At 39.4% G+C, this 26,160-nt stretch overlaps 1 protein-coding gene across 10 annotated transcripts in view; it reads right to left on the minus strand.

Moving 5' to 3' along the window:
- The window catches only part of PPFIBP2 (PPFIA binding protein 2), a 150,199-nt gene that overhangs the window by 85,966 nt on the left and 38,073 nt on the right, over positions 1-26,160 (minus strand). For 8 of the 10 annotated variants that reach the window (XM_067462673.1, XM_067462676.1, XM_067462678.1 and 5 more), the window contains exon 3: positions 12,716-12,930. In XM_067462673.1, coding sequence (XP_067318774.1) covers positions 12,716-12,930 — 215 coding nt within the window. Of the gene's footprint in view, positions 1-1,425; positions 1,988-7,244; positions 7,335-12,715; positions 12,931-26,160 lie in introns of those variants that run through there. The other 2 variants (XM_067462680.1, XM_067462681.1) reach the window with 2 other exon arrangements.

Genomic DNA, 26,160 nt, shown 5'->3' on the forward strand with positions numbered 1-26,160 from the left:
TGGTACATGCCTTCATGACTGTAATGAGCTCTATGTGGGGCTGCCTCAGAAGAGTGCTCGGAGACTCCAAAGAGTTGCAGCTAGGTTGCTCACTGGGACTGGCTACAGAGAGCGGACAGCCCCCCTGTTGAAGCAGCTCCACTGGCTACCAATCTCTTTCCGGGCACAATTCAAAGTGCTGGTGATGACCTTTAAAGCCCTAGAATGTTCAAATCCAGGGTATTTGGCTGACCTCATCCCCTTGTATGAACCTGCCTGGACCCTGAGATCTTCAGGAAAGGTCCTTCTCTCGGTCCCACCTCCATCTCAAGCTTGGTTGGTGGTAACGAGAGAGTGGGCCTTCTCAGTGGCTGCCCCTTGACTTGAACTCCCTACTCAGGGAAGCCAGAATGGCGGCAGGCTAAAACCTTTTAAAAGAAGAAAAATGTTTAAGGCTATGTCAGGGGCTGCTGTGATTTTATATACTTTTATGGACTTAACCTGATTAGTTTTAATATTAATACTGCTTAATAGTTTTTTTTAATAATTGTATATTTGTATATTTTATATTGTATTGTAATCTTTTTAATTATGAACTGCTTTGAGTTTCCTTATGGAGAGAAAAAGCAGGAGAAAAATAAATATAATAATAATAAGTTATAATAATGCAGATACCTTCATGAAGACCAAAATAAAAAGGTGCTTGCTCTCAAATTACTCAAAATTCAGTCATTAACAGAGTGTGAGAGAAATAATATGGAATGTTGATAGAATATTACAAAAATAATAATAATACAGAACTTATTGTAAAAAGATAATGTAAGATGCACACTGCAGTTTAGTTCCATTATTGTGATCATATAGTGTATGGATATGTTACTGCAACTGTAAAGGCAGTTCCATGGGACAGAAATTTAAAAAATAACTCCTCAAAGATCAAAGGAAATTCTGGTTCACATATTTTTACTGTCTGAGTTCAGTCTACTCAGAACAATATTAAATTAGTGTGATCTACATGCAAGATGAAATGCACAAATTGACTTTAATTGGAGAAAGTGGGATTATATTACTTAAATCTCAAACTATGTAGGTTGCTGATGAGTCTTAAAGTGAGTTTTCTTTTGTTTAAAACACATAACCATATATTCAAAAGTTAGGAAAGTTAAACAGCATACTGACTTTAAAAAAACCCTATCAATTGCCAAGCAGAAGCAAGTTAGAAAGTAGTTTTACTTGAAGTATTAAAAGCATGCTTGGTCATTTTGCTTAAAACTTCCCCATATTGGCTTTCTTATAGAGACAAAGGAGGATTGATCATTTCCCCATTCTCCTCTCCATACAGACCATAAGCCATCATTTCCCCCCAAAAGCTGGAAACTTTCACATGTTCTGTTTTCTCTACCCATAAACTTGTTAGAAGTATTGACACTGCAAAGAGTCACTTACCCTCTTTAGCCACGTGAAGTGTTTGTAAATATCAATCTCACTATCCATGCTTTGGTCCCATTTCAGCAATTGTATTTCCCTGGGTTCGGAGCAATCACAGCTTCGTTCTGGAGAACCACAATCATTCTTGCTCTCATCTTGTCTTTCCCTTCTTCCAGCAAGCTGAATAGTTGCATATGAAAATTGTCCCGCAGGCTTATTCTACACGCTTCCACTGGGTGTATATACTACAACTGTATAAACTTCAGACTGCCTTCCCTCACCTCCCTAGCTCAAAGCATCTGGTTTTTTCTTTTTCAAAAAGTAGAGATCAGTCATCAACAGGCAGTAATATCATTCAAAAGGCTTCAAGAGATGCATAATGCCAGATGGTCTCTGGAAGTGGGGGGAGCTTCTGTAGCACAGTTGAAATCTGCAGCAAGAGTGTTCTCTTTTAATGGTAAAATAACAAGCTAAAAATTGCCAGGCAGTCATAGAGAAACTATTCTCAAGTAATGCCTTCCCGAGCTCTCTGATTCGAGTGTGGCTGGAACTCATTACCCCAAGACCCTCTATTTCCTGTCTCTGTTCTACTCTGTGTTATTGGAACACTCCTCAGCTTCCCAGTTTATTTCAGGCTGGGACTAAGCCTAAAAATAAGTCCTGCTGCTTGAGAATTGTTAGTTACTGTGATCTCACAAAGACACAAATATTTCAGAATGACCCTCTCTACCCAATGCCAAGTACTCTACGTGTAGTTTTGTGAGACAGGGCAATCACAAATATGAAAGTCAAGATTTCGATGCAAAACAAACAAACATGTTTTATATCCCTTCCACTGTGGTTAGAGCTGTCTAGCAGAGCGGCATTCAAAACTTGTTGTGAACACATGATGGTACAATCCAAGCAATCAATGTGTCCTTTCTTTTTCTATGCAATACTCATTGAGTTATTCAGCATCAAATGACGTGTGTAAAACTTAAGGAAAAAATGACTCCTTAAAATTGTCGTTAATCATATTTCAGGACACATATGCCTGTGATGTATGTCTGTGATATTTTCAATGAAATTCATCAATTAAAAAAACCTTTAAAAACCTATAAAATCATTCCGGTGATTCATCAGAAGCTGTTTTATTCAAAACCAGTCTGTTGGCCCATATAACTCAGTATTGTCTACACTGACAACTCAGAAAATCTCAAGATTTTCCTTTTCCCAGCTTTTCCTTGATACCTTAGATTTGACACATTGTCTTTTGCATAAAACACAATATTATTTGCCACTAAATCACTGTCCCTCTCAACAGAATGCCCCTGAGGAATTTCTATACCTTCCATAACCTTCATAGATGTGCCAAGTATGGATAACAGCTAAAGTGAATGGGGCTATTTTTGTTTACCACGGTCAGATGTACCAACTGATGGGTCCTTCTCCCCCCCCCCCCCATGTAGGTGAGTAGGATTGACTCCATGTACAACCAGTATGTTGCGCCATACAAAAAGTCGGGAATATCACACCAGTGTCAATTTTATTTAGTGGATGAGGAAGCCACACACCATGAAACAGAAAACACACAAACATGGAACCAAGCTCTGCAGGAACACAACAATATCAGAATGATTTAGGGCAGTCCTACTCAAAATGGTAATCTATGGAATGGTGCCTACCAGTCCTTGAAGAGTTTCCAAGAAAGAAAAATAAATGTTTTAATCAAAGCAGTCAAATATGGGCCTGATCCCTAAAGTGGAATCCTGATGAAAACTGCAACCTACTCTCACCTGCTGATCAAGTTGGAAAGAAACATTTTGAACAGTCGGGTTAATAGAGGGCCACAAACAGGAAGGTAGACAATTGCTACTTTAACAATTTACACAAAGCTTTATTGTGTTACGATTTTGTAAACTGAATTGTGGAGGCTTTATCTCGAGCAGCTGTGCAAAAACAACAACAAACCAAAAATCAGATGGGAAAAAGTACATGTGCAGGTGTGTTGCTACTGAGTACCTTGGCTCTTTCGTAACCATATACATAAACATGTAGCTTGGTGAAAAGGCTCACTAAAACCAATCTCTCTGAGACCACACATATTGCTTCAACCGTCAGAAAATAAGACCAGACAATTCAATTTAGTTTCTAGCCTGGAGGATATCTATTCTGGCAGATTTTCAACAGAAACTGTTTTCACTAGCCATACATACACACACACACTCTCCACACTATCGTCTGTGTTTAGAAAAATAGTTTTTTTAAATGCCTGATTATCCAGTTGAAGTGTGTCTTAATTAAAAACTAAAGGCTCATATAGATAATATTTCCCCATCTCAAGACTTGAACATTTGGGGAATAACTTTCAGTTCGCACATTCTCCCTAACTACAGATAAACCATCCTTATTTAGTCCTTTCACTAGCCAATAGTGAAAGGACCAAGGCAGAGACATCTCCAGCTCATCCCCTGTTTGGGTATCAGCCAGCACGTCAACGACTTAAATCAAGAAATAGTTTTCTTAGATCTACAGAGACACTCGCTGGAACACCCCAGCAAGCAAGAGTTCAAAAGTGGCAGGCTCAAACCCAGCACCTCAATCCGTGGGTGATACCAGATGAGAGACTCCCCCCTGGGCATACAGAAGACTGGGCGACTTGGAAGGCGCTGAACAGACTGCGCTTTGGCACAACGAGATGCAGAGCCAACCTTCAGAAATGGGGCTACAAAGTTGAATCCACGACATGCGAGTGTGGAGAAGAGCAAACCACTGACCACCTGCTGCAATGCAACCTGAACCCTGCCACATGCACAATGGAGGACCTTCTTGCGGCAACACCAGAGGCACTCCAAGTGGCCAGATACTGGTCAAAGGACATTTAATCAGCTACCAAGTTTGCAAAATTTGTGGGTTTTTTAAAAAAAAATCTGTTTGTTTTGTTCTGTTAGAAATGTAATACAATGTCCTGGTTGCGGATGACACGATAAATAAATAAAATAAATCCTTATTTAGTGTGCTATCTAGGAAAGTCAAAGACACCTCACTTTCTGAGAAATGAAGGATCTCTCACTTTATTTGTTTGGTTTAAAGATGTGAGAAGGACATATATTCAAGAGCCACTGCAAACTTCTCCCTGGTACGATATTCCAAGAGAGCAACATTTGATCAGATTCTAATGCCATTTCTGCTTATGACTAGGCAGAATAACCAACTGATGGTGTTTGTGGTTTCTGTGTTTGTGAGGGATTGAGTCTGCTCTGGGCTTTAGATCAAACATTAAGGTACTGAACACAATGTCAGTGGTCAGTTACCAGGATAGAACATGTCCAGATATGGGTGACCAAAATGATCAAAGGTTTGGAAACCAAGCCCTATGAGAAATGGCTGAGAGAGCTGGGTATATTTATCTTGAACGAAATGGTAGCTGTGTTTAAATATTAGAAAAGATGCCAGATAGATGAGAGGGCGAACTTGTTTTCTGCTCCATTCCACAGAGCAATGGATTCAAATCGCACAGGGAAAAATTCCACCTAAACATTAGGAAGAACTTCCTGACAGTAGGAGCTATTCGACAGTGGATGATGTTGCCTCGAAGTGAGGTGGAATCGCCTTCTCTGGAGCTTTATAAGTAGAGGCTGGATGGCCATCTGTCAGGAGTGGATTGATTGTGTGCACCTGCATGGCATGGGATTGTACCGGATGGCCCTTGTGGTGTCTTCCAACTCTATCAATCTATAATTCTATGACTTTATATCACAATGGTGTCTAATGACAAATGACTTAGACAATGGAAAAATAAATAAAAAACCCAAAGGTTGTAGAATCTGATGGTACACATCTATAGACATAATAAAAGTGAAGATATGTGCGTATGTGATTGAGCTGTGCACTTACACAGACAAGCTCCTGCCTCCACAAACAGCTATAGTTCCCACTACTCAGGAGACACTAATAGCCCTTCCTCCAATAACATTTCAGGTTATAATGAGTGCCATGAACATGTACAAGAGCACTGCCAATGTCCTTCACAAACATAATACTGCCCACAACCCAAGTGAAGGCTTTCACAGGGGAGAGTTTTACCCTAGATTTCATGTGTTTCCTCCACCACAGACACCCCAGTGTTTCTTACTCTCTCCATTGGTGTGGAATTTCCATAACCCCACCCACTGCCTCTCCCTTAACCCTTTCCTATTCTTTTCTATGCCACACAGCATAGTATACATACTATAGAGATTTTGGGGGAAATTCACCCTAATTTATAGGAGTTGTAGGTACTGGAATGTATCGTTCACCTGCAATCTAAGAGCACTCTGAACTCCACCAACAATGGACCTGGAACTAACTTGGTACACAGAATCCCCATGACCAACAAAAAATACTGAAGGTCTTTGAAGGGATTTATAGGAGTTGTAGTTCATCTACATCCAGAGTGCACTATGAATCCAAACAATGATGGATCTGGACTAAACTTGGCATACATACTCGATATGCCCAAATTTGAATACTGGTGGGCTTTGAGGGGAATTGGCCTGGACATTTTGGAATTGTAGGTACTGGGATTTATAGTTCCCCTGCATTCATTGAGCACTTGGAACTTCACCAAAGATGGAACTGGACCGAACTTGGCACACAGAGCCCCCATGACATCTACCTGATATGCCAAAATTTGATTACTGGAGGGGTTTGGGGGAACTGATCTTCCTTTTTGGGAGTTGTAGCTCACCCACAACCAGAGAAACTGTGACCTCCACCTATGATGGACCTGGACCAAACCTGGCACACAGGTAACTCTACTTACTGGATGGGTTTGATGGGACTGACTCACCATGGTGGGAGTTGTAGTTTACCCTACAGCCAGAGAGCACACTGAACCCCAGTAATGATGGACCTACAGCAAACTTGTCCAACATAACAAACTTTAAGTACTGATGGAACTTTTTGGGGTTAACTTGGCATGATGTGAGTTGTAGTTCACCCACAATCTTATGCATTTTGTACAATTAAAATTGACTTTTTTAAATAACCTGAGCAATTTTTAAATAAAGATGAGTTCCTAACAAGTTACCATATCAAACAATTCCAAATTTTAAAGTTGGGTGTTGTTTGTTTAAACTACTCTTAAAAATGTAGCTCAGTTCCAGTCCTCTCCAGGGACTGATTAAATTTAATACACAGGGTATGGCTACAAGAGTGGATTCTAAATCACTGGTTGTTGATAATTTTGAGTGATGGATCTCAGATTTCTTCCACTTTACTGCATTTAAACATGCCAATTAAGTCCAGCTTGCCCTATCCAGAAGGGCAAGCTAGAAAACTGGCAAAGCAACTTTCTTGCTTGCCAAGTTGAACATTCAGTCCCGTGAATGCAAATACTCTGTCAAAAACAATTGTTTAAAGTATCTAGCATACCTCTTTCTGTCTTGGTTCAGATTCAGTGCAACTGCACCTTGATTTTTCTTGCTGTTCTTCTTGTGAGCCAAAACGGAAATTAGAAATTTGGAGGCTTTTATCTGGCACTCCTGTCAGTACCCTATCAGTTAGGAATGCTCTCGGTTAGGAATGTTGAGGAAGTACATTCCACTGAATCACAAACTACCTAATACCTACACCTTAGTTTTATGCCATGCTTGAGCTTTGGCCCCATGTAACCTCAAGATATTTAACTATTAATCTGAAAATTATTCCATTTAAAAACAAACTGAATAGTGTGTAAATTGTTCAAAGATATCTCTATAAGAAATTTATTTTAATTAAGCCATGCCATTTGTTCCATAGGATCACAATTAGAATGTATGCATTTTCAGTTTTTGAAATATAATTGCCTACAATTATTAATGTCTTTATTTACTTACGATTTCAGAACTGCACTGAAAATGAAATAGTCTTTCCTCACTTGGTATATTCATTTAATATTTTACTCTCGTTGAGAAGTGTACTGTCATCTCTCCATGTCAGAAAATAAAAGTAAACCGCAATTGTACAAACTGGCTGTAACTTCCTGGAACATAATCTCAAAGAGTTAACCCTTGAGTTTACAAAACCAGTGGACTGAAATGCCTTGTTTCTTTGCCTTCATGAATGAATGAACTCCTTCACACTTTTTAGATGTTTAATTCTTTTTTGTTTTTACTATTACTTGTTGTTATATCTATTTTAAACACTTCTACATTGCCATTTCACTCTAAGACATGTCTCAAGGTAGTTTTCAGTTCAAATATAAATACAACCACAAGGTTGAAACTCTATCATGAAGTCAACAAACAGTTTAGTTAAACAAGGTCTAACTAAAAGGGCAGCAAACATAGGATAAAATCAGACACTTTGCTCATCTCCAAATGCTCTAAAGATTAAAGCGGTATTAATTGTAATGTTTCTTTAAGAATTAATCAGCAAAGGAAAGAAGTTCCACAGAACAAATGCTCCAGCAAAATGCACCTGACATAGTTGGTTTTAGGACAGAGATTTGGTTGATTATCTGGGAAGGTTATTAAGGTCAGCAGGGGCTCATGGAAAAAGGAACTAAGACAACCGGTACAAAAAGAATAGTTTTAGAATTAGGATAATGAATTGAACCAAAGAAATGTAACAATCTTAAAGTCTGAAACATGTGACATGAAGAACAGTGAGAACACACGCAGGAATCCTATATATTTGATTCCTTTTCAGTTCCATGATAAAAGCAGGTAATATATGAGCTGTAATCAAACAGGAATAGCTGTGGGGCACTCAGACAAGATTTTTTCATAAAATTGTGCACAACTAATCACATTTTCACTATGTTTACACTTAAGGCAGAAAACTCACTGCTGAATCTCTCTCTACACTATTCACTCTATTTATTAGAAGTGTGTAAAATCACTCTTAAAGAAATTGGTGTGCCATTATAACATTTGATTGTCCTGATGCTCAATCCATCAGAATAGAGACTACAGTCAAGGAATCACAAGAGGACTAGGGCTGAATCCACAAAGGAGGTATCCCAACTCCCCTGTACAGTGTATATAGCCTGGTTTGATTCTTTTATTGCCACACATAGCTATTTTAAACCCAACTAAAATTATTTTGGAAAGCCACACAGAATCATAAAGTTGGAAGGGACTACAAGAGCCATCCAGTCCAAGCCACTGTCATGAAGAAATACTAAATCAACAGAACTCCCATTACTTAGACACACCAGTGCATGGGTGTTTCTGCTAGACTTATGTGGATAATAAAAGACTCCACTTCTTTCATTCATTCATTTAGCTGTCAGATCTCTTCTAGCAGGTCATTCCAGTCTTACAGACTTTCTGATACCTTACTGTTGGAAGCAAATACTGCATTTCATTGTCTAATAGTTTCCATCACGCAATATTTGCACCCCCATTTTTGGGGTTCCAGTTTTGATATTTTTATTGCACAATAGTCACACCATTGATTTACCGGTATAAGCCTTTATCCGCTCGCCCAACTGCCTGCCCAGCCACCCACTGATCCGCCCACACATCAACTCACCTGCCCAATTGCCTAATCAAATGATGATGATGAGGTATTTATATCCCTTGTCTTCTCTCCCAAAAGAGACTCAAGGTGGCAAAATAAATGAAACAAGTTGATCTGTTGGATTTCAGCACCTGCTAACTTTGAATTTCTTCAGGATCCAAATACTAACTTGACCAAAGCTTTATTTAAGGGAAGTGTTGTACAAATAGGTAAGAAATGAAAAATCAACTATATCTTGAAGTTTGGTATCTTTAATCTTTGCTTCTATAAGATTGTTTTATCAAAATATACATTGCCTTGAGAAAATTTGAATCTAAGGAGTATAAGTAAAGTAAAGGTAAAGGTTTCCCCTGACATTAAGTCTAGTCATGTCCGACTCTGGACGGTGGTTCTTATCTCTATTTCTAAGCTGAAGAGCCGGTTTTGTCTATAGACACCTCCAAGGTCATGTGGCCAGCATGGAGTGCCATTACCTTCCTGCAGAAGCGATACCTATTGATCTACTCACATTTGCATGTTGTCGAACTGCTAGGTTGGCAGAAGCTAGGGCTAACAGCGAGAGCTCATCCCACTCCTCAGATTCAAACCACCAACCTTTTGGTCAGCAAGTTCAGCAGCTCTGTGGTATAACCCACTGCGCTACCTGGGAGCCACTATTATGAGGAACATAACCAGCAGTAATTAGACCATAGTTCCTTTCTCCACCCAATTAAAGATACTGAATTTGAAATAAAGAAAATGAAGACTCACAGCTGAATATATATTCATTTCAGAGACATAGTTGTATCAGGAACTTGCTCTGTTTATACTATCATCAATGCAATAATGATATCAATACTAATACATACCCTTCAGCATTTCACAGATGAAAACTGTGATTTGTGGCCAAACAAATTCAAAGTGTAGCCAAAATGGCAAAAGGTTAGGGATAACACACAGTTTAAGAGAGGTTACAGAAATTTGTTTTTGCCTGAGCCTATTCTGCTCTACCCTCTGCTGAGTTACTTGAAGGCATACCAATTTTACAACTTGAAATCAGTTTGTAGCAACTGAAGTAAGCTGAAGACAAAGGAGGGGAGGAAAAACTGTGACATTTTAACTGTGATATTTATTGGGACCGTCATTGCCAAATCAAGATAGTTGCAGGGTATGCTACAATTTAACTTTTCCCTAAATACATAAATACATGTGCCTACTATTTCTACTTAAAATAGATAAAAGGATGTTAATAAGGTTGTTTTGGCTTAAAGAACTATAATGCAACACTAAAAATGCAAACAGAGACTCTGATCTCCAGTTCTGCAGATCACTTACTAAGTAAACAGATCACAATGGCATTGACTCTGTAAACGTGTAGCCACATTTGACCTAATAACCTATAGGTGAAAGGTAGTGGTCATATTACCAGTTTTTAGTGTTCCATTAATGTTGCTCTCCCGTCTCCTCGAGTGCATGAATATATAGAGGGGAAAGGGGAAATCCTTACTATCAAGGCTGAATTCTAAGTTCTAAGTAGATATTCGCTAGAAAGTTGGTGGAAAGGAATGTATGCTGCAGATATTGTTATAGATAGCATAAGAAGAACTATAGTTGGGTTGTTGTAGGTTTTTCGGGCTGTATGGCCATATTCTAGAAGCATTCTCTCCTGACGTTTCACCTGCATCTGTGGCAGGCATCCTCAGTTACTATACTCCCAACTCAAGAACAGAAAACAGAATGTTGATGGACAGGAAAAGATATTTAAAGATGGGCTTAAAGCTAATCTTAAAAATGTGCTATAGACACTGAGAACTGGGAAGCGTTGGCCCTTGAGTGTTCTAGCTTGAGGTCAGCTGTGACCATCAGTACTGTGGAATTAGAAGAGGCACAAATGGAGAGTGAAAGGCAGAAACATGCCAAGAGGAAGGCGCATCAAGCCACCCTAACTGGGACCGCCTTCTACCCGGAAATCAATGTCCTCATTGTGGAAGAACATGTGGGTCAAGAGTAGGGCTCTACAGTCACCTACATATCCACTGCCAAGACACTACACTAGGAAGGCCATCATACTTGGACAAAAAGGGATTACTTACGTATGTAAAGTACACAAACAACCTAAATAAGGAAAAGTATGTATTTGCAAGCTTGTTCTGTCTGGATGTTTTATTGAAATCAATACAACTGAAAGAATAGGAGCAGAATGACAAATACCAATTTAGACAAAAATAGTTATTCATTTTCTTGTGGTTTTTCAATATTGGGTAATTTCCTGTTCAGGAAAGCACTAGCTGAGAACACATTAATTTATCTGTAATATTATTACAGAACAAGTCAGATGTCAAATGGAATAATGCCTTTTTTCCCTACTGGTACATTTTTGATTAGTATTAAAAGTACAACAAAGGAAGCAAACAATGAAAATAAAAATCAAAGACCATTCGATTAATGGTTCAAGGCTTGTAGCAATGTACCTAAGTTCAATTGTAAAAAAACATTTTCTATGAATTGCGAGATATGCACCTTGTGATAAAATTCTAAGTTCTCTGCCATGGGATGCAATTTCCAAACATAAAACCACTTTCCCTTAGATGAATTGTCCAGCTTCATATAGTAAAGCCATAACTAGTAAAAGCCAAAGTGAAGAAGCAATAAAAAATCAAACAGTAACACAGACTAAATTCACAAAACCACTGTAACATGATCTGTCCCTGTCTTCTGCTCTTGAATAAGAGAAGGACCCTTGAATTCTATCTAATTGCCACTATCCACCACCAATGCACACCACATGACTCAGTAACTTAGTGGGAAATTACTAGAGTTATTATGGGTTCAACCTGTATTTTTCCCCACCCATGACTGGGCAGAGATTTGGCCTCTGTCTCCCACGAGAAAAGAGAATCCTAAACACATACATCAAGCAAAGACGTGAAAAGACAGAATTGAGGAGATCTTTTAAGGAAAGCTTTTATTCCAAGCAAGCAATCTTACATAAGCGAAGTTATCTTGCATATAAGGTAGTATGCAGAAGTAGCCAATATTACAAAAAAGTCGAAGTCATATTCAGCACAAGGAAGAGAGAAACATAACCTTTAATACAACTAGATAAATGTTCCTACTGTACACACAGTACAGTGGGTGTTCTGAGTATTTGGATGTTCATGAAAAGCTGGAAATCTGGATCGTTTGGTCAAGAATACCATCAAGCTTTCCCACCTATGCATCAGTCCTAAAGTATCAAGTCCCTCTTGTATCTTGGGGCACCTTGTTCTTCCAACTTCTCATCTTGGAAGCATCTTGAGTCCAAAGAAGAACTGGGTAAAATAGAATCCTCCTCAATCTTTGTTTATGATACCACAATCATACACTTCCCTAGCACTCCTTGGCAGATAGACAGAGTATAAAGAGAAAAGGACAAAGGAGCAATTAAATCCTTCCTCATCCCCGGAACATCCTCCCCGATCATTTATATTGTCCTACTTCCCGGTGTTTTAAAATTTTATCTTTGAATTTGGCCGTGCCCAGTGAAATCTTTTATGTTTTAATGTTTGATTTTATATTATTGTGTTGCTTATTACATTGGTTTTGCATTTTATGTATTTTATTTTCTGGTTTTGTTATGCTTTTGTGTTATATTATGTGTACTGTACTGATGGGCATGGCCTCATGTAAGCTACACCGAGTCCCCCTGGGGGAGATGGAGCGGGGTATAAATAAAGTTGTTGTTGTTATTGTTGTTATTATTATTATTATTATTGGGGTTAAAAAAACTGTCCTATAAAGGATCTTTGAAATCAGAGGCTTTGTTAACTGACACACACACAATTCAATACATTTGCAAATTTTCATTTCCTCTGCTGCTTACCAGATTTTCCTCCAGCCAATCATGTATACAAGCCGCTGTAGTCCCTGGTATTTGATTTCGTAAAGCTTCTCTTTCTTCAGGATCCTTGAGCATCTCTAGGGCCACTTTCAATTCTTCTAAGAGGTGCAGGATCTGGAGTGTGCCAAAATACACTGATTGTGCGGGTGACACCATATCATAGACACCATTTGTATAGTCTGCAGCTGCTTTGGTGCCTAAAAGAAAAATAACATAATTAAGAGAAAATGTGGTAACTCAGTTATTATATATGCAAAATATTCTTGGCCCAGAAAAATAATGATCACCATCATATTTTTTTTATTCCTGACCACTCCTTATGGCTCAAGGTGGGCCACAACATAGTGAAAATGCATAATACTAAAATACATTCCACTAGTATAAGAAAGCCTTGAAGTGTTGTTTGAAGATTTGTTCCTTAATAAAGACTTTTTTGTACCTTTAAAGAACTCTAAAGCCCATTACTTCTGGAAGTCTCTAACAATCTCTCTTCGGGCACCCCGGCTTCCCACTGGGTTTAAAGTGTGCGTTCTATAGAATAAAGACATTTTGTTCGGACCCAGTGGTGACAGAACAGCATCTATAACCCTTTTTTCCAGATGCAGCTGTACAAAGGCCTCTTCAAAAGTTCAGTGTCACCTAATTACAAGCCTGTGCCTTAAAAAAAATACAACAATGCTTGGAAAGATAGAAGGCAGCAGGAAAAGAGGAAGCTCCACAACAGATGGATAGACTCAAGCAAGTAAGGCATAGTTCTGAGCATGTGAGTCCTGAAACAGGACAACTGATGGCAGGACAACTTAGAGATCTCCTTAAGGAGCATTTTAATTTTACTTACTCTTTCACATTACTCCAAGTTAACTTTGATCTTTAATTTACTTTCAGTTTGTTCATAATGATTGTAAGGTAAATACCAAAAAGAATTTGAATCCGGAAGAGGGAAAAGAGGAACCTGCAATAGTCTCTAACAACCATTAGATGTCACTATCATTTAGGAGACGTCTCAGAAAGCACCACTTAAAGTCTTTCTATAGAAAACAATCTGTAATATGTTATTATGCTCATAAAATTAAGCATATTTCTTTTAAATAATTAATAAATACTTATAGTTCAAAACAACCGCTCTAATGTATTCATGTGTATGAACTACCGTTGCTAGGCTTTCAATATGGAAATAACGAACAGTAAAAAATCATGACAATCAAGAAGTTTGTGATAAGCCTAAATATGAAATTGAAGTATTGGATTTAGTTGATTTAGTCACATATTTTTCTGCAAAATTATGATATTGTCCACCTTCATGTATACATAGAATTACTGTATTTTCCACCATGATGTACACATTTCTGTTTTCATGAATGGCCAACAACCCCTAATATAAGATTTAGGGGCATCTTGTTTAGTCTATATAAAAGGAAAGCTTTGCAACTCTCAAATAGGGGACATCCCTTCAAATAAGAGACCCCTACTTGCCCAGTAAGGAACCTGCTTTCTGGCCCTCAAATAAGGGACATCCCTTACCTGGCAATCCTAACCACAGCATAACAGCTCTTCGGCTTAGAAATGGAGATGAGCACTACCACGCAGAGTCGGACACGACTAGACTTAATGTCAAAGGGAAACCTTTACCTTTACTTTTTATATAGAGTTGTTCTGATGAACAATGGAACTGTTCTACACTGATACAGCTACATTGTCATCCAATGTTTTTTACAAGGTGAATATGTTTTTTCATTTATTCTTTTACTATTTATGAATTTGTGTTTTGAAGTTATTAGCAACGTAATTTTAAAGTCCACAAGAAACTTCAGGGAGAGCTGGAATTAATTGAGAAATATTCTCTCTTCCCTTACATAATAGCATGATTCAGGACTAAGTAAGTAAGTAAGTAAGTAAGTGTATTTAGTGCTTAGACCAGGGGTCCTCAAACTATGGCCAAGGGGCCCTCGCTCAGGGTCAACCTAAGTTTGAAACAACTTGAAAGCACACAACAACAACAACAACAACAACAACAACAATCCTATCTCATCAGCCAACAGCAGGCCCACACTTCCCATTGAGATACTAATAAGTTTATATTTGTTAAAATTGTTCTTCATTTTAATTACTGTATTGATTTTAAGTGTTTTTGAATTATAAATAAGATATGTGCAGTGTGCATAGGAATTCATTCATGTTTTTCAAATTATAATCCGGCCCTCCAACAGATTGAGGGATTGTGACCTGGCCCTCTGTTTAAAAAGTTTGAGGACCCCTGGCTTAGACCACAGGTCTTTCACATACAGGACAAACAAATAAATACATAAAAAACAAAAAAAAAACAGATTATTAAATACAATACGAAATGCACCATTAAAATACTACATAAACCACAAAAATGCTACATAGATCAATGGCAAGATGCGCCCTTAAAATACTACATAAAATACACTTCTCCAATAGTTAAATAGAGTAAAGTGAATACAGGATCTATGACTAGATAAGTAAATTCTAATTTACCTAGTCTAGGCTACTGGCAGTCTAGTTATTAGATATGTCTAGCACTAACTAGATAGATACAGTGACTGACGCAGTAAGCATTCTCCTTGAATCTGAGTGATACAGAACAAGATGGGAGATGGGGGGTCACAGGATGTTTCCTTCATGGTTTCTTCCCTTTCATTTTAGCTTTAAAGAGGGATCAAAGGGGATTAAAATGGGCCACTGTATTTAAGGTAGTGTACATAATTTAATTTCTAGGTTGCTAAAAGTTGTTAGGGACTCAAGTCACCCAACTTCCATTTTCCTACCCATGTCTTTTAGAGTCCATTTAGTATGTTCAGAGCTTAACAGACTTCTCCAGTCTGTAATAGCCTACTGCAATTCAATGATCAGAACTCCCTCCCATACCCATGCATTCTTTTGTCTTGTAAGCTTCAAATCTGCCCTTTAAATAGAAAGGCAAATTTGTACAAATATCTACAAGAAAAACGTATATCGGAGTAATCAGACAAATGAACTTAACATCTCTGTTTCAGCTATTCCTTTTCATTACTAAATACAGAAATGTTTCTGAAACAAGTTGCTATGATTCTTAAGTATCACACCCAACAGTGGCTTCCTTTTCCAAGAAACAAATAAAGCTATTGAAACGTTATCTCAGGCAAACTGTGGTAGTCCGTGTAGCCCAGCATGTGAGTTGCTTGTGCTGAATGGCAAGGCTCTTCTCCATTGGATTCCTTGGCCCATGAATCAATATATTTGGCCATCATAAAACAGTATTCTAATTATGTACACAAGAATTACCTAAAAGCTATAGTATTTGATGAATATACAGATTTGCTGATATGTGTCATGAAGGACATGACACATACAGTATTAGCAGATGTAGAAGAACTGATGTAGAAATTATCTTCATTCGTGGAATGAAACTGAAAATCAGCGAACAAGAATACTATTTGTACAAATCAAACAGTGACTCATCACTATACTTATAATACATCTGAAATACAATGGAATTCCAGTCCTTCAAGCTACTTTTCATTGTTCAAACATCTGTCAAGCTAGTCCTGTCCACTGACATCATCAGTAATACATGACACTAATTTGTTCATCCTGCTTTGCTTTCATGCTAACAAAAAGAAAAAAGAGTAGCCTCAAAGCCTTGAAAAATTACAATGTCTCAGAAAGAAGGAATAACTTATTGCACATGCTTTTTTGATTATGACACAGCTCCCCAGAGAAAAGGCTTAGTGTATACATAGGAATAGTCAAAACATTTATGTTCCTTGATCAAGATCACATGCTGGTTAAAAGAGAAAGAGAAAAGGGCTCTAGAAATCGTCCGTAATATTATATCTGAAGTAATAATAGATGATTATGGTCAGCAAGTATCCTCTGAGAATGTGATTAGGTCTTTAAAGTACATTATCAAGTACAGATGAGGACATGAAGGGGCATTTAAAGCATATGTGTTAATGCCTGGAGATGGAATGAGTTGGATAGTACATTGGAATGAGTTGGATAGTACATGTATAAATATGTGAGAGGAAGCCACAGGGAGGAGGGAGCAAGCTTGTTTTCTGCTTCCTTGGAGACTAGGACGCGGAACAATGGCTTCAAACTACAAGAGAGGAGATTCCATCTGAACATTAGGAAGAATTTCCTGACTGTGAGAGCCGTTCAGCAGTGGAACTCTCTGCCCCGGAGTGTGGTGGAGGCTCCTTCTTTGGAAGCTTTTAAGCAGAGGCTGGATGGCCATTTGTCAGGGGTGATCTGAATGCAATATTCCTGCTTCTTGGCAGGGGGTTGGACTGGATGGCCCATGAGGTCTCTTCCAACTCTTTGATTCTATGATTCTATGATTGTAATTAGCGGTGATAGAAAACAATAGAATGGCTCTAGAAAACAATGAAGGGCATATGCCAAAGGCATTCATAACATGTGATGAAATGCAACTATAGGGGAAAAAAGTTGACTTGAGCACATTTATGTAAAGTGTGTAAAGCCAGTGACCGAGTGCTAAAAGTTGAGCTGAACATTACAACTCTTAGAGCCGCCGCAAACTAGCCTCCTGTGGGAGCAAACCTTGAGAGCACGTCCTTGACGTCATGAGACTGCGCCTCTCTCTCCGTCCCTTTCTCCGCCCCTTTCTCCATGCTAGAGAAGAAAACCACTGGTTTTTCCTTTGCTAGGGCAGCATTGCCAGCGTTCTCTCTCAGTTGAATTCTGCCAACTGAGAGAGTATGCTGGCAATGCTGCCCTAGCAAAGGAAAAACCACTCTGGCACGGAGAAAGAGGCAGAGAAAGGGGCGGGGCGAGAGGCAGAGTCTCATGACATCATGGACGTGCTCGCAAGGTTTGCTCCCGCTGGAGGCTAGTTTGCGACGGGTCTTAGTATGGTTGTCTCTTTTGCTCTCTATCATAGATTTAGCTTTATTTTTACACAGTCACTGTCTCTCAACCTAGCCTACTGCAGAGCTATAAAGGATTTCGGGTAGTTTGTGGGCTCACACATGTGCACCTGTATATGTAAGTATTTGCTAAACAAACCTTATGGGATCAAAGTGGGATATAAAAGCATACTGCTATCATAAACAGGAAACTGTTTCGAGGCAACATCCTTGAGGTGTCTTCTTTATGATATTTTTTATACAATTAGTATGTCTTGTGTAGCCCCCTGTAATTTTGGTATGGGAACTCCCTACATAGCCTGGAAAACCTTTACAGCAAGCCTTGCTACATACTACAGAAATTGCATGGGGATACGTTGTGTGGGTATTGTCTGAAACGAATTGCATATGATGAGTAGTACACATAGGAAAAAGGAACCACAAGTGCTGCTGCACCTTAAAAATGAGCAAGGCTTATTTGGTGTAAGTCAGTGGTTCTCAGCCTTCTGAATGCTGCAACCCCTTAATACAGTTCCTCATGTCATGGTGACCATCAACCATACCATTATTTTCATTGCTACTTCATAACTGTAATTGTGCTACTGTTATGAATCGTAATGTAAACATCTGATATGCAGGATGTATTTTCATACAGTGGACCAAATTTGGCACAAATACCCAATACGCCCAAATTTGAATAGTGGTGGGGTTGGAGGGGGGGGGGTTGATTTTGTCATTTGGGAGTTGTAGTTGCTGGGATTTATAGTTCACCTACAATCAAAGAGCGTTCTGAACTCAACCAACAATGGATTTGAACCAAACTTGGCACTCAGAGCTCCCATTACCAACAGAAAATACTGGAACGGTTTGGTATGCACTGACCTTGAGGTTTAAAGTTATAGTTTACCTACATCCAGAGAGCACTGTGAACTCAAACAATGATGGATCTGGACCAAACTTGGCACAAATGCTCAATATGCCCAAATGTGAACACTGGTGGAGTTTGGGGGGTAAACAGACCTTGACATTTGGGAGTTGTAGTTGCTGGGATTTATAGTTCACCTACAATCAAAGAGCATTCTGAACTCCACCAACAATGGAACTGAACCAGTCTTGGTACACAGAACTCCCATGACTAACAGGAAGTACTGTGTTTTCTGATGGTCTTCGGCGACCCTTTTAACACCCCCTTTCGACCCCTCTGGGGGTCCCGACTCCCAGGTTGAGAAACGCTGGTGTAAGGTTTCACATACAATCTTTAGCTGGTTTGTATGAAATTAGATTGAGCTCTAATTAGAACAGATATATACAGAATAATAGGACTCATGTTAATGTTTGCTAACAGGTTCCATTCATTCATTGGGTCTACTTAGGTGGGACCAAAATCAGATTTAGTGCTGGTCTTGACCTATAAAAACTTATACGCTTCTGGCCCGCAAACCTGTCCAAATGTATCTCCATCTATGTCTCACCTCGTAGTTTAAGATCTTCTGTGGAGGCCCTGCTCTCGGCCCCGCCTCTGTCGCAAATGTGCTAGGCGCAGATGAGGAATGGGGCCTTCTCGGTGGTGGCCCCCCACCTGTGGAATTTGCTTCCTGGTGAAATTAGGTTACCTACAACTCTCCTTTCCTTCAGAAAGAAGTTAAAAACGTGGATGTGGGACCAGGCCTTTGGGTAATTATGCTGACAATGACAGTGACAATTATGACAATCGCTATGGAAATGGACTAGGGACAAGCATGTTGGTGTTTCTAACCACAGAATTCGGCTTAGATAAGGCCACCAGGGTGTTATATTTATACAGATTTTAATCGAATTTGACTCATTGTTTTAATTGTATGTAACTATTGGATTTTATTAAGTATTTTTATGTGCACATTGGAGGCATCAAATCACCAGCTGGAAGCCGCCCTGAGACCCCCCCCCCCCCCCGGGAGTTGAAAAGGGCAGGGTACAAACATCTGAAATAAATAAATACTGGAAATTAGCGTGAGCCATTTGTCCATCCTATTTGAAGCATTCTGATGTACGGCTATAATCTTTCAGAATGTGTGAAAATAATGTTTACCATTCATTAACTTTTTCATTCTGCACAGCATGTGACATTTTTCTGCAATGAAATTGTTGCCAATGAGAATACATTTAGAAGTGTGCCTTGTCAACAGGTACATTTTAGGAATATAAATGGCAAAAGAATGGCAGAAAAAATAAAGCGTATCATTCATCTTTGCTACTCGCTTTGTACATCTTACTGCATTAATACATACAAATATGGAAGTTGGTAAAGAAGTAAATAAGAAAGCCAGAGTCCTAATATCTGCATGAGACTCTGCAGTTATCTAAATAAAAAAATTGTTTAAATCAAAGCATGAAATTTTATATCACTTCTCTTTCTCTGTACACTATTTCTTTTGCTCATGAGCTCCTCTGCTGGCAATGTCCTTCCCAAAATGAAGAGGAAACCAAAAGTGCTAATATGGCAATCCCAGCATCCTGGGATTAAATAATACAGTACAAAAGAATAGCAGAAGTCTGTCAATAGAAAAGGATGTCAGAGAAATTATGTTCCCTCTGTGATGCGTTGGAATCCAAGCATCTATTCTACTTATTCACCTGAAAGCAAATTTTATTTTCTTATTAAATAACTATATCCCATTCTATACTGTAGCATCCTTGAGTGGCTTCCAATAAAATTAGTTTAACAAATTTAAACACCAAAAAAAAAAAAAAAACCCACCAGTAAAACAACTGACATAGAAACTTAATATGTTTTTAATATTAAACAAATACAGTTAAAACTCTTTAAAATCACTTAAAAAGATAACACATGCATACGTATATAAAATTAATTGGGCCAGACCTATATGTGCAGGCTAAAATATTACGTTCCTTCTTTGTTGTTAGACCATATTCAATTTATAATATCAAAAATTATACCAAGGTCCTTTTCATATGTACAGGCAGTCCCCAAGTTATGAACAAGATCGGTTCTGTAGGTTTGTTCTTAAGTTGAATTTGTATGCAAGTCAGAACAGGTACATTTTTAAGTGTCACTCCAGCCATACACACACACATGTAAAGAGAGAGAGAGAGAGAGAGAATACACACACACAAACATGATTTAAATAGCATAGGGAACGGTAAACATCCTGTGGTATTGGTTTTGCTATCTGTGCCTCTGTTCAGAAGATTTCCCCTCCCTTTCCATCCCTGTGGTAATTGGATCTTGAAAAATTATGCTTTTTGTGAAAACAAGAATTGGTGAGAAAGCTTCAGTGGAGAAACCTTTTCTCCATGATAGCTCTTTCCTAGGGGTAGATTTATCTCACTTCTTGTTAACTATTGAGTCTTAACTATGTGTCGTTTGTAACTCGAGGATTGCATGTATAGATATTTCAGAATTCCACCCCCCCCCCAAAAAAAAATCTGAAATACAAAGGACTTCTGTTTACAACCATTTTGGGAAAGGACCATTCCACCTTCATGTAGTTAAAAATACAGGACCTCACACAGATAGTGATTCATTCTACTTTGTGAATATCCCATGTAAGTAAACTAACTAAATGTAAGCAACTAAATAATTTAAATTTAAAGTATAAGATCATTATTTACATGGGAGCATATGTTTAAAAACTAGTTAATTTAACCTTTTATCCTTACGCTTCCCTTCTGTAAAAAAATTCTTGGTATTTCCATTGTTTGTATGAGGGTTGCAATGGATTGGTTTAATGTATTGGATATAATAAATAATAATAATAATAATAATAAGCCAGAATTGAAAAGTCGACGACAGATCCCAAATGTAGACTCTGCAAAGAAGCAGATGAAACAATAGATCACATCCTCAGCTGCTGCAAGAAGATTGCGCAGAAAGACTACAAGCAGAGGCATAACACTTGCTCAGATGATTCATTGGAACCTGTGCCACAAATACCATCTGCCTGTGACAAAGAACCGGTGGGATCACAAGCCATAAAAAGTTACAGAAAATGAGCGCGTCCAACTCCTCTGGGACTTCCGAATTCAGACAGACAGAGTTTAGGAGCACAATACTCCTGACCTCACGGTCGTATTAAAAAACAAAGTATTGATTGTCGATGTTGCAATTCCAAGTGACAGCAGAATTGAAGAGAAACAACTGGAAAAGCTGACATGATATGAGGATTTAAAGATCGAAGTGCAAAGACTGTAGCACAAGCCAGTCAAGGTGGTCCCAGTGGTGATCAGCATTGGCCTGCACTTAAACACTATCGGCGCTGACAAAATTACCATCTGCCAGCTGCAAAAGGCCACCTTACTGGGATCTGCACGCATTATTCGCCAATACATCACATAGTCCTAAAAATGTTTCAGTAACAATAAGTATATCACCAGCACAATAAGCACTATCTAAAAGAGAGGTGTGCCTCATTTCTTATATACAGTACCAATATGGTTGCCAGGTGTCCCTTGTTATGAGAGATGTCCCTTATTTCCCTTTATACAGGTGGCAAGCGCCCCTTAATATAAGGTGTGTTCCCTACCTGAGGGTTACAAAAGTTTTCCTTTTATAAGGACTGAACAAAATGCCAGTATTCTTGAACTCAGCCAGAAAATTGTTCATCACTGCTTATGAATACTGATAATATGGTAATTTTACCAAGAAGTACATGACTAAATTAACTAAAAGCTTCACTTCCCTTTGGTATTTAGGTAGAACATGAATTTATTAATACTGTCTTCCTGAATGTCAATGCTCCACGTCATGAATTTTGACTGTCTCTTATTTCTATTTTGAAAACCTGACAACACTAGCTTTGGTCACAATTTTACAGTTTTTAATGTCACAAAAACCAATATAACTATTACGCAATCAGATTTAAGGCTGCTTTCCAAATATAGGAATAACCTTTCAAAATGTCAGTAGGTGTAGACTAATTTCTAATCCACTATTCAACTGAGATGAAGGAAAGGGGATACTTAATTGGTTTTCTGTATAGAATTTCTATCCCACAACAAGAATAACAATAGGGAAATCAGAACAGTCCAGCAACACAAAGAAATGAAGCAATTCAAATGAACCATGAGCTACTGACAGAATTAAAATCCATTCTGAAGGCATAAGAAATTATTACAGATGAAGACTCTTTACAGTCTCATAGCCATTTCAGCTATTAGTATCCACTTACTAAACCCAAAGTTAATGACTCTTTTCAATTACAATTAAAATAATGTGGACTGAAGTAGAACAACCTTTCGTAGTGAAGCACTCAAAGCAAAATTTTGCAATTAATATTTCCATGATAGAAGATGAGCAAGGACACAACAATCACACGAAAATAGTGCTTTCTTCCCCTTCATTACCATTCTCTAAAATGAAAATAAAACAAGTACATAAAGATAGTCCTTCCAAGTTATACAAGATACATGGATTTAAAGACACGTCACTATAGCCAACTTACTAGTAGATCTAGTGGAGCCCCCGGTGGCACAGTGGGTTAAACCCCTGTGCCAACAGGACTGAAGACCGACAGGTCGCAGGTTCGAATCCGGGGAGAGGCAGATGAGCTCCCTCTATCAACTCCAGCTCTTCATGCGGGGACATGAGAGAAGCCTCCCACAAGGATAATAAAAACATCCAAATTATCAGGGCGTCCCCTGGGCAACGTCCTTGCAGACGGCCAATTCTCTCACAACAGAAGCGACTTGCAGTTTCTCAAGTCACTCCTGACGCAACAAAACAACAACAAAACCCTAGTAGATCATTAATTATAATTACCATTTTTTATTTTTATCCCACCTTTCTCCAAAATTGGAAATCAAAATATCTTACAATTTAAAAATTAATGCAATTTAATAATTTTGCCTGCCGGTGAAAGGACAACAACAAAGGGGCCATTCTGGTTTCCTACTGATGGTTATCCCAGAGTCCAGAGCATCCCCATCAACTGTGTTTTGACGGCAGTAGAAATGGAAGAAAGGCCTCTCCTAATGACCTCAAGGCCTTGCAAGCTCATACAGGGACATGCAGTCTGCTAGATAGCCTGAACCTGAGCCATTGGGGCTTTATAGGCCATAACCAGAACTCTGAATTGTATCCAGAAACAGATTGGAAGCCTGTGGAACTGTTGTACCAAAGGAGAAGTATGGTCCCTGCAAACTGCCCAGGTTAACACTCAGCAGCTTTTTAAACTGAATTCTTTTCAAAGGCAGGCCCATGTGGAGCACATTACAGCAACCCAAACAGGATGTAACTAAGGCATCTACCAGTATAGCCAGATCTGGCATCTCAAGGCCTTGGCACAGCATAAGCTTTATACATGCAAAAGTACTCCTGGCAAAAGAAGAAACCTGGGCTACAAGATTGAAAATCCAGGAACATACTCAAATGTGACTTGCATCTTTTGGGCGAGTGTAATCTCCTCTAATGCAGGCTGAAACCATATTCCCTCATCTGTCTTTTGACTGACTAGTCTTATCTGTGCTAAGTTTCAATTTGTTTGTATTTATCGAGTCCTTAACTGATGACGGGAACTGGTTTAGAACCAAGAGAGCCTCCTTGGATTAAGGCAGAAAGGAGTAGTACAGCTTGATGTCATCCTTACATTGGTGGCATTGTACCCCAAACCTCAAGATACCCACTCCCAGCGGTATCACGTACATATTAAATAGCATAAGGTACAAGTGAGAACTCCATGGACCTCACTGGTCAACAGTCAAGAGGGGAAACAAGGAGTCCCCCAGCACCAACTTCTGGGTTCACTCCTTCAGAAAGGAACAGCCAATGTAAAATATTGCCTCCAAGTTCTTTCTCAGAGAGGTGGTTCAGAAGGATATCATAGTAGATGGTATCATAGTGGAAGCCACTGAGAGGTCCAGCAGAATCAACAGGAACATGCTCCCCCTGTTCCAGTTCCTAACATAGAGCAACCTCCAAAATAAACAGTTATCTCTCTACCATAACCAAGCCAGTAACCAGATTTAAATGGATTTAGATCTGTTTCATACAAGAACCCATAGAGATCTAAAGTCACTAACGCTCTAATACGTCACTACAAAAAAGTATTATACATTATAGAGGGATCCACGGGTGGTGTTTTCAACAAAAGCTGCCAACTGCCTCCTTTAGTTGGAATTCTGTCTTCTTGCACTTACTATTCCCTTCACTTGCTCATCCATTTCCTTTCTGGCTTAGTTAATAAACAAGGATGAGCAAGAGTCTCTCATATCTCAAAGGATCCTGTCCATAACTTCATGCAGCAGAAAGTTAACAGCTTCTCATAATACAGCAGGAACCAAAGCTGCACCCATTGAAACTGTATCAACTACAGCAGGGGTCCCCAAACTATGGCCCGTGGGCCGTATGTGGCCCGCCGAGGGCATTTCTCCGGCCCGTGCGGCCTGGCCTGGCCACGCCCACCCGGCGCCGCTCCGCCCATCGCAGGAACCCTCTGCTCCGGCCCTTATGCTCGTGAGGGAGGGAGAAGCCTTTTGTAGTTTAACTGCCTCCTTGGAGATCAGAGTGGCCGGAGCAGAGGGTTCCTGCGAAGGCCGGAGTGGCGCCGGGTGGGCGTGGCCAGCGGCGCCGGGTGGGTGTGACCAGGGAACACTTGCGTTCTCTGGCCACGCCCACCCGGTGCCGCTCCGCCCACCGCAGGAACCTTTTCTCCGGCCGCTCTTGTCTCCAAGGAGGTAGGTAAACTACAACTCCAAAGCCTTTTGTAGTTTACCTGCCTCCTTGGAGACCAGAGCGGCCAGAGCAGAGGGTTCCTGCGAAGGCCGGAGTGGCGCCAGGTGGGCGTGGCCAGCGGCGCTGGCGTTCTCTGGCCACGCCCACCCGGCGCCGCTCCAACCATCGCTGGAACCCGCTGCTCCGGCCGCTCTGGTCTCCAAGGAGGCAGGTAAACTACTACTCCAAAACCAAAGGACACTGCCCACCAAACCCTTCCAGTATTTTCCGTTGGTCATGGGAGAACTGTGTGCCAAGTTTGGTCCAATTCCACCGTTGATGGGGTTCAGAATGCTCTTTGATTGTAGGTGAACTATAAATCCCAGCAACTACAACTCTCGAACGTCAAGATTCTATTTCCCCCATACTTCACAAGTGTTCACATTTGGGCATATGGAATATCAGTGCCAAGTTTGGTCCAGATCTATCATTGAGTCCACAGTGATTTATGGAGGCAGGTGAACTACAACTCCAAAACCAAAGGACACTGCCCACCAAAGCCTTCCAGTATTTTCTGTTGGTCATGGGAAAACTGTGTGCCAAGTTTGGTTCAATTCCACCGTTGATGGGGTTCAGAATGCTCTTTGATTGTAGGTGAACTATAAATCCCAGCAACTACAACTCCCAAATGACAAAATCATTTTTTTTGAGTAAAGGATATACATTGGGTTGTTAGGTGTCTTGTGTTTAAAATTGGTGTCAATTCGTCCAGTGCTTTTTGAGTTCCGTTAATCCCACAAACAAGCATTACATTTTTATTTATATAGAAGTGTGGGCCTTTGTTTTTTTTATTTGGGGGGGGGGGGGGTTGCACTGCAAATAATATATGTGCAGAGTGCATAGGAATT

This window comes from Anolis sagrei, chromosome 1, assembly GCF_037176765.1.
Source record: "Anolis sagrei isolate rAnoSag1 chromosome 1, rAnoSag1.mat, whole genome shotgun sequence".
Lineage (NCBI taxonomy): Eukaryota > Metazoa > Chordata > Lepidosauria > Squamata > Dactyloidae > Anolis > Anolis sagrei.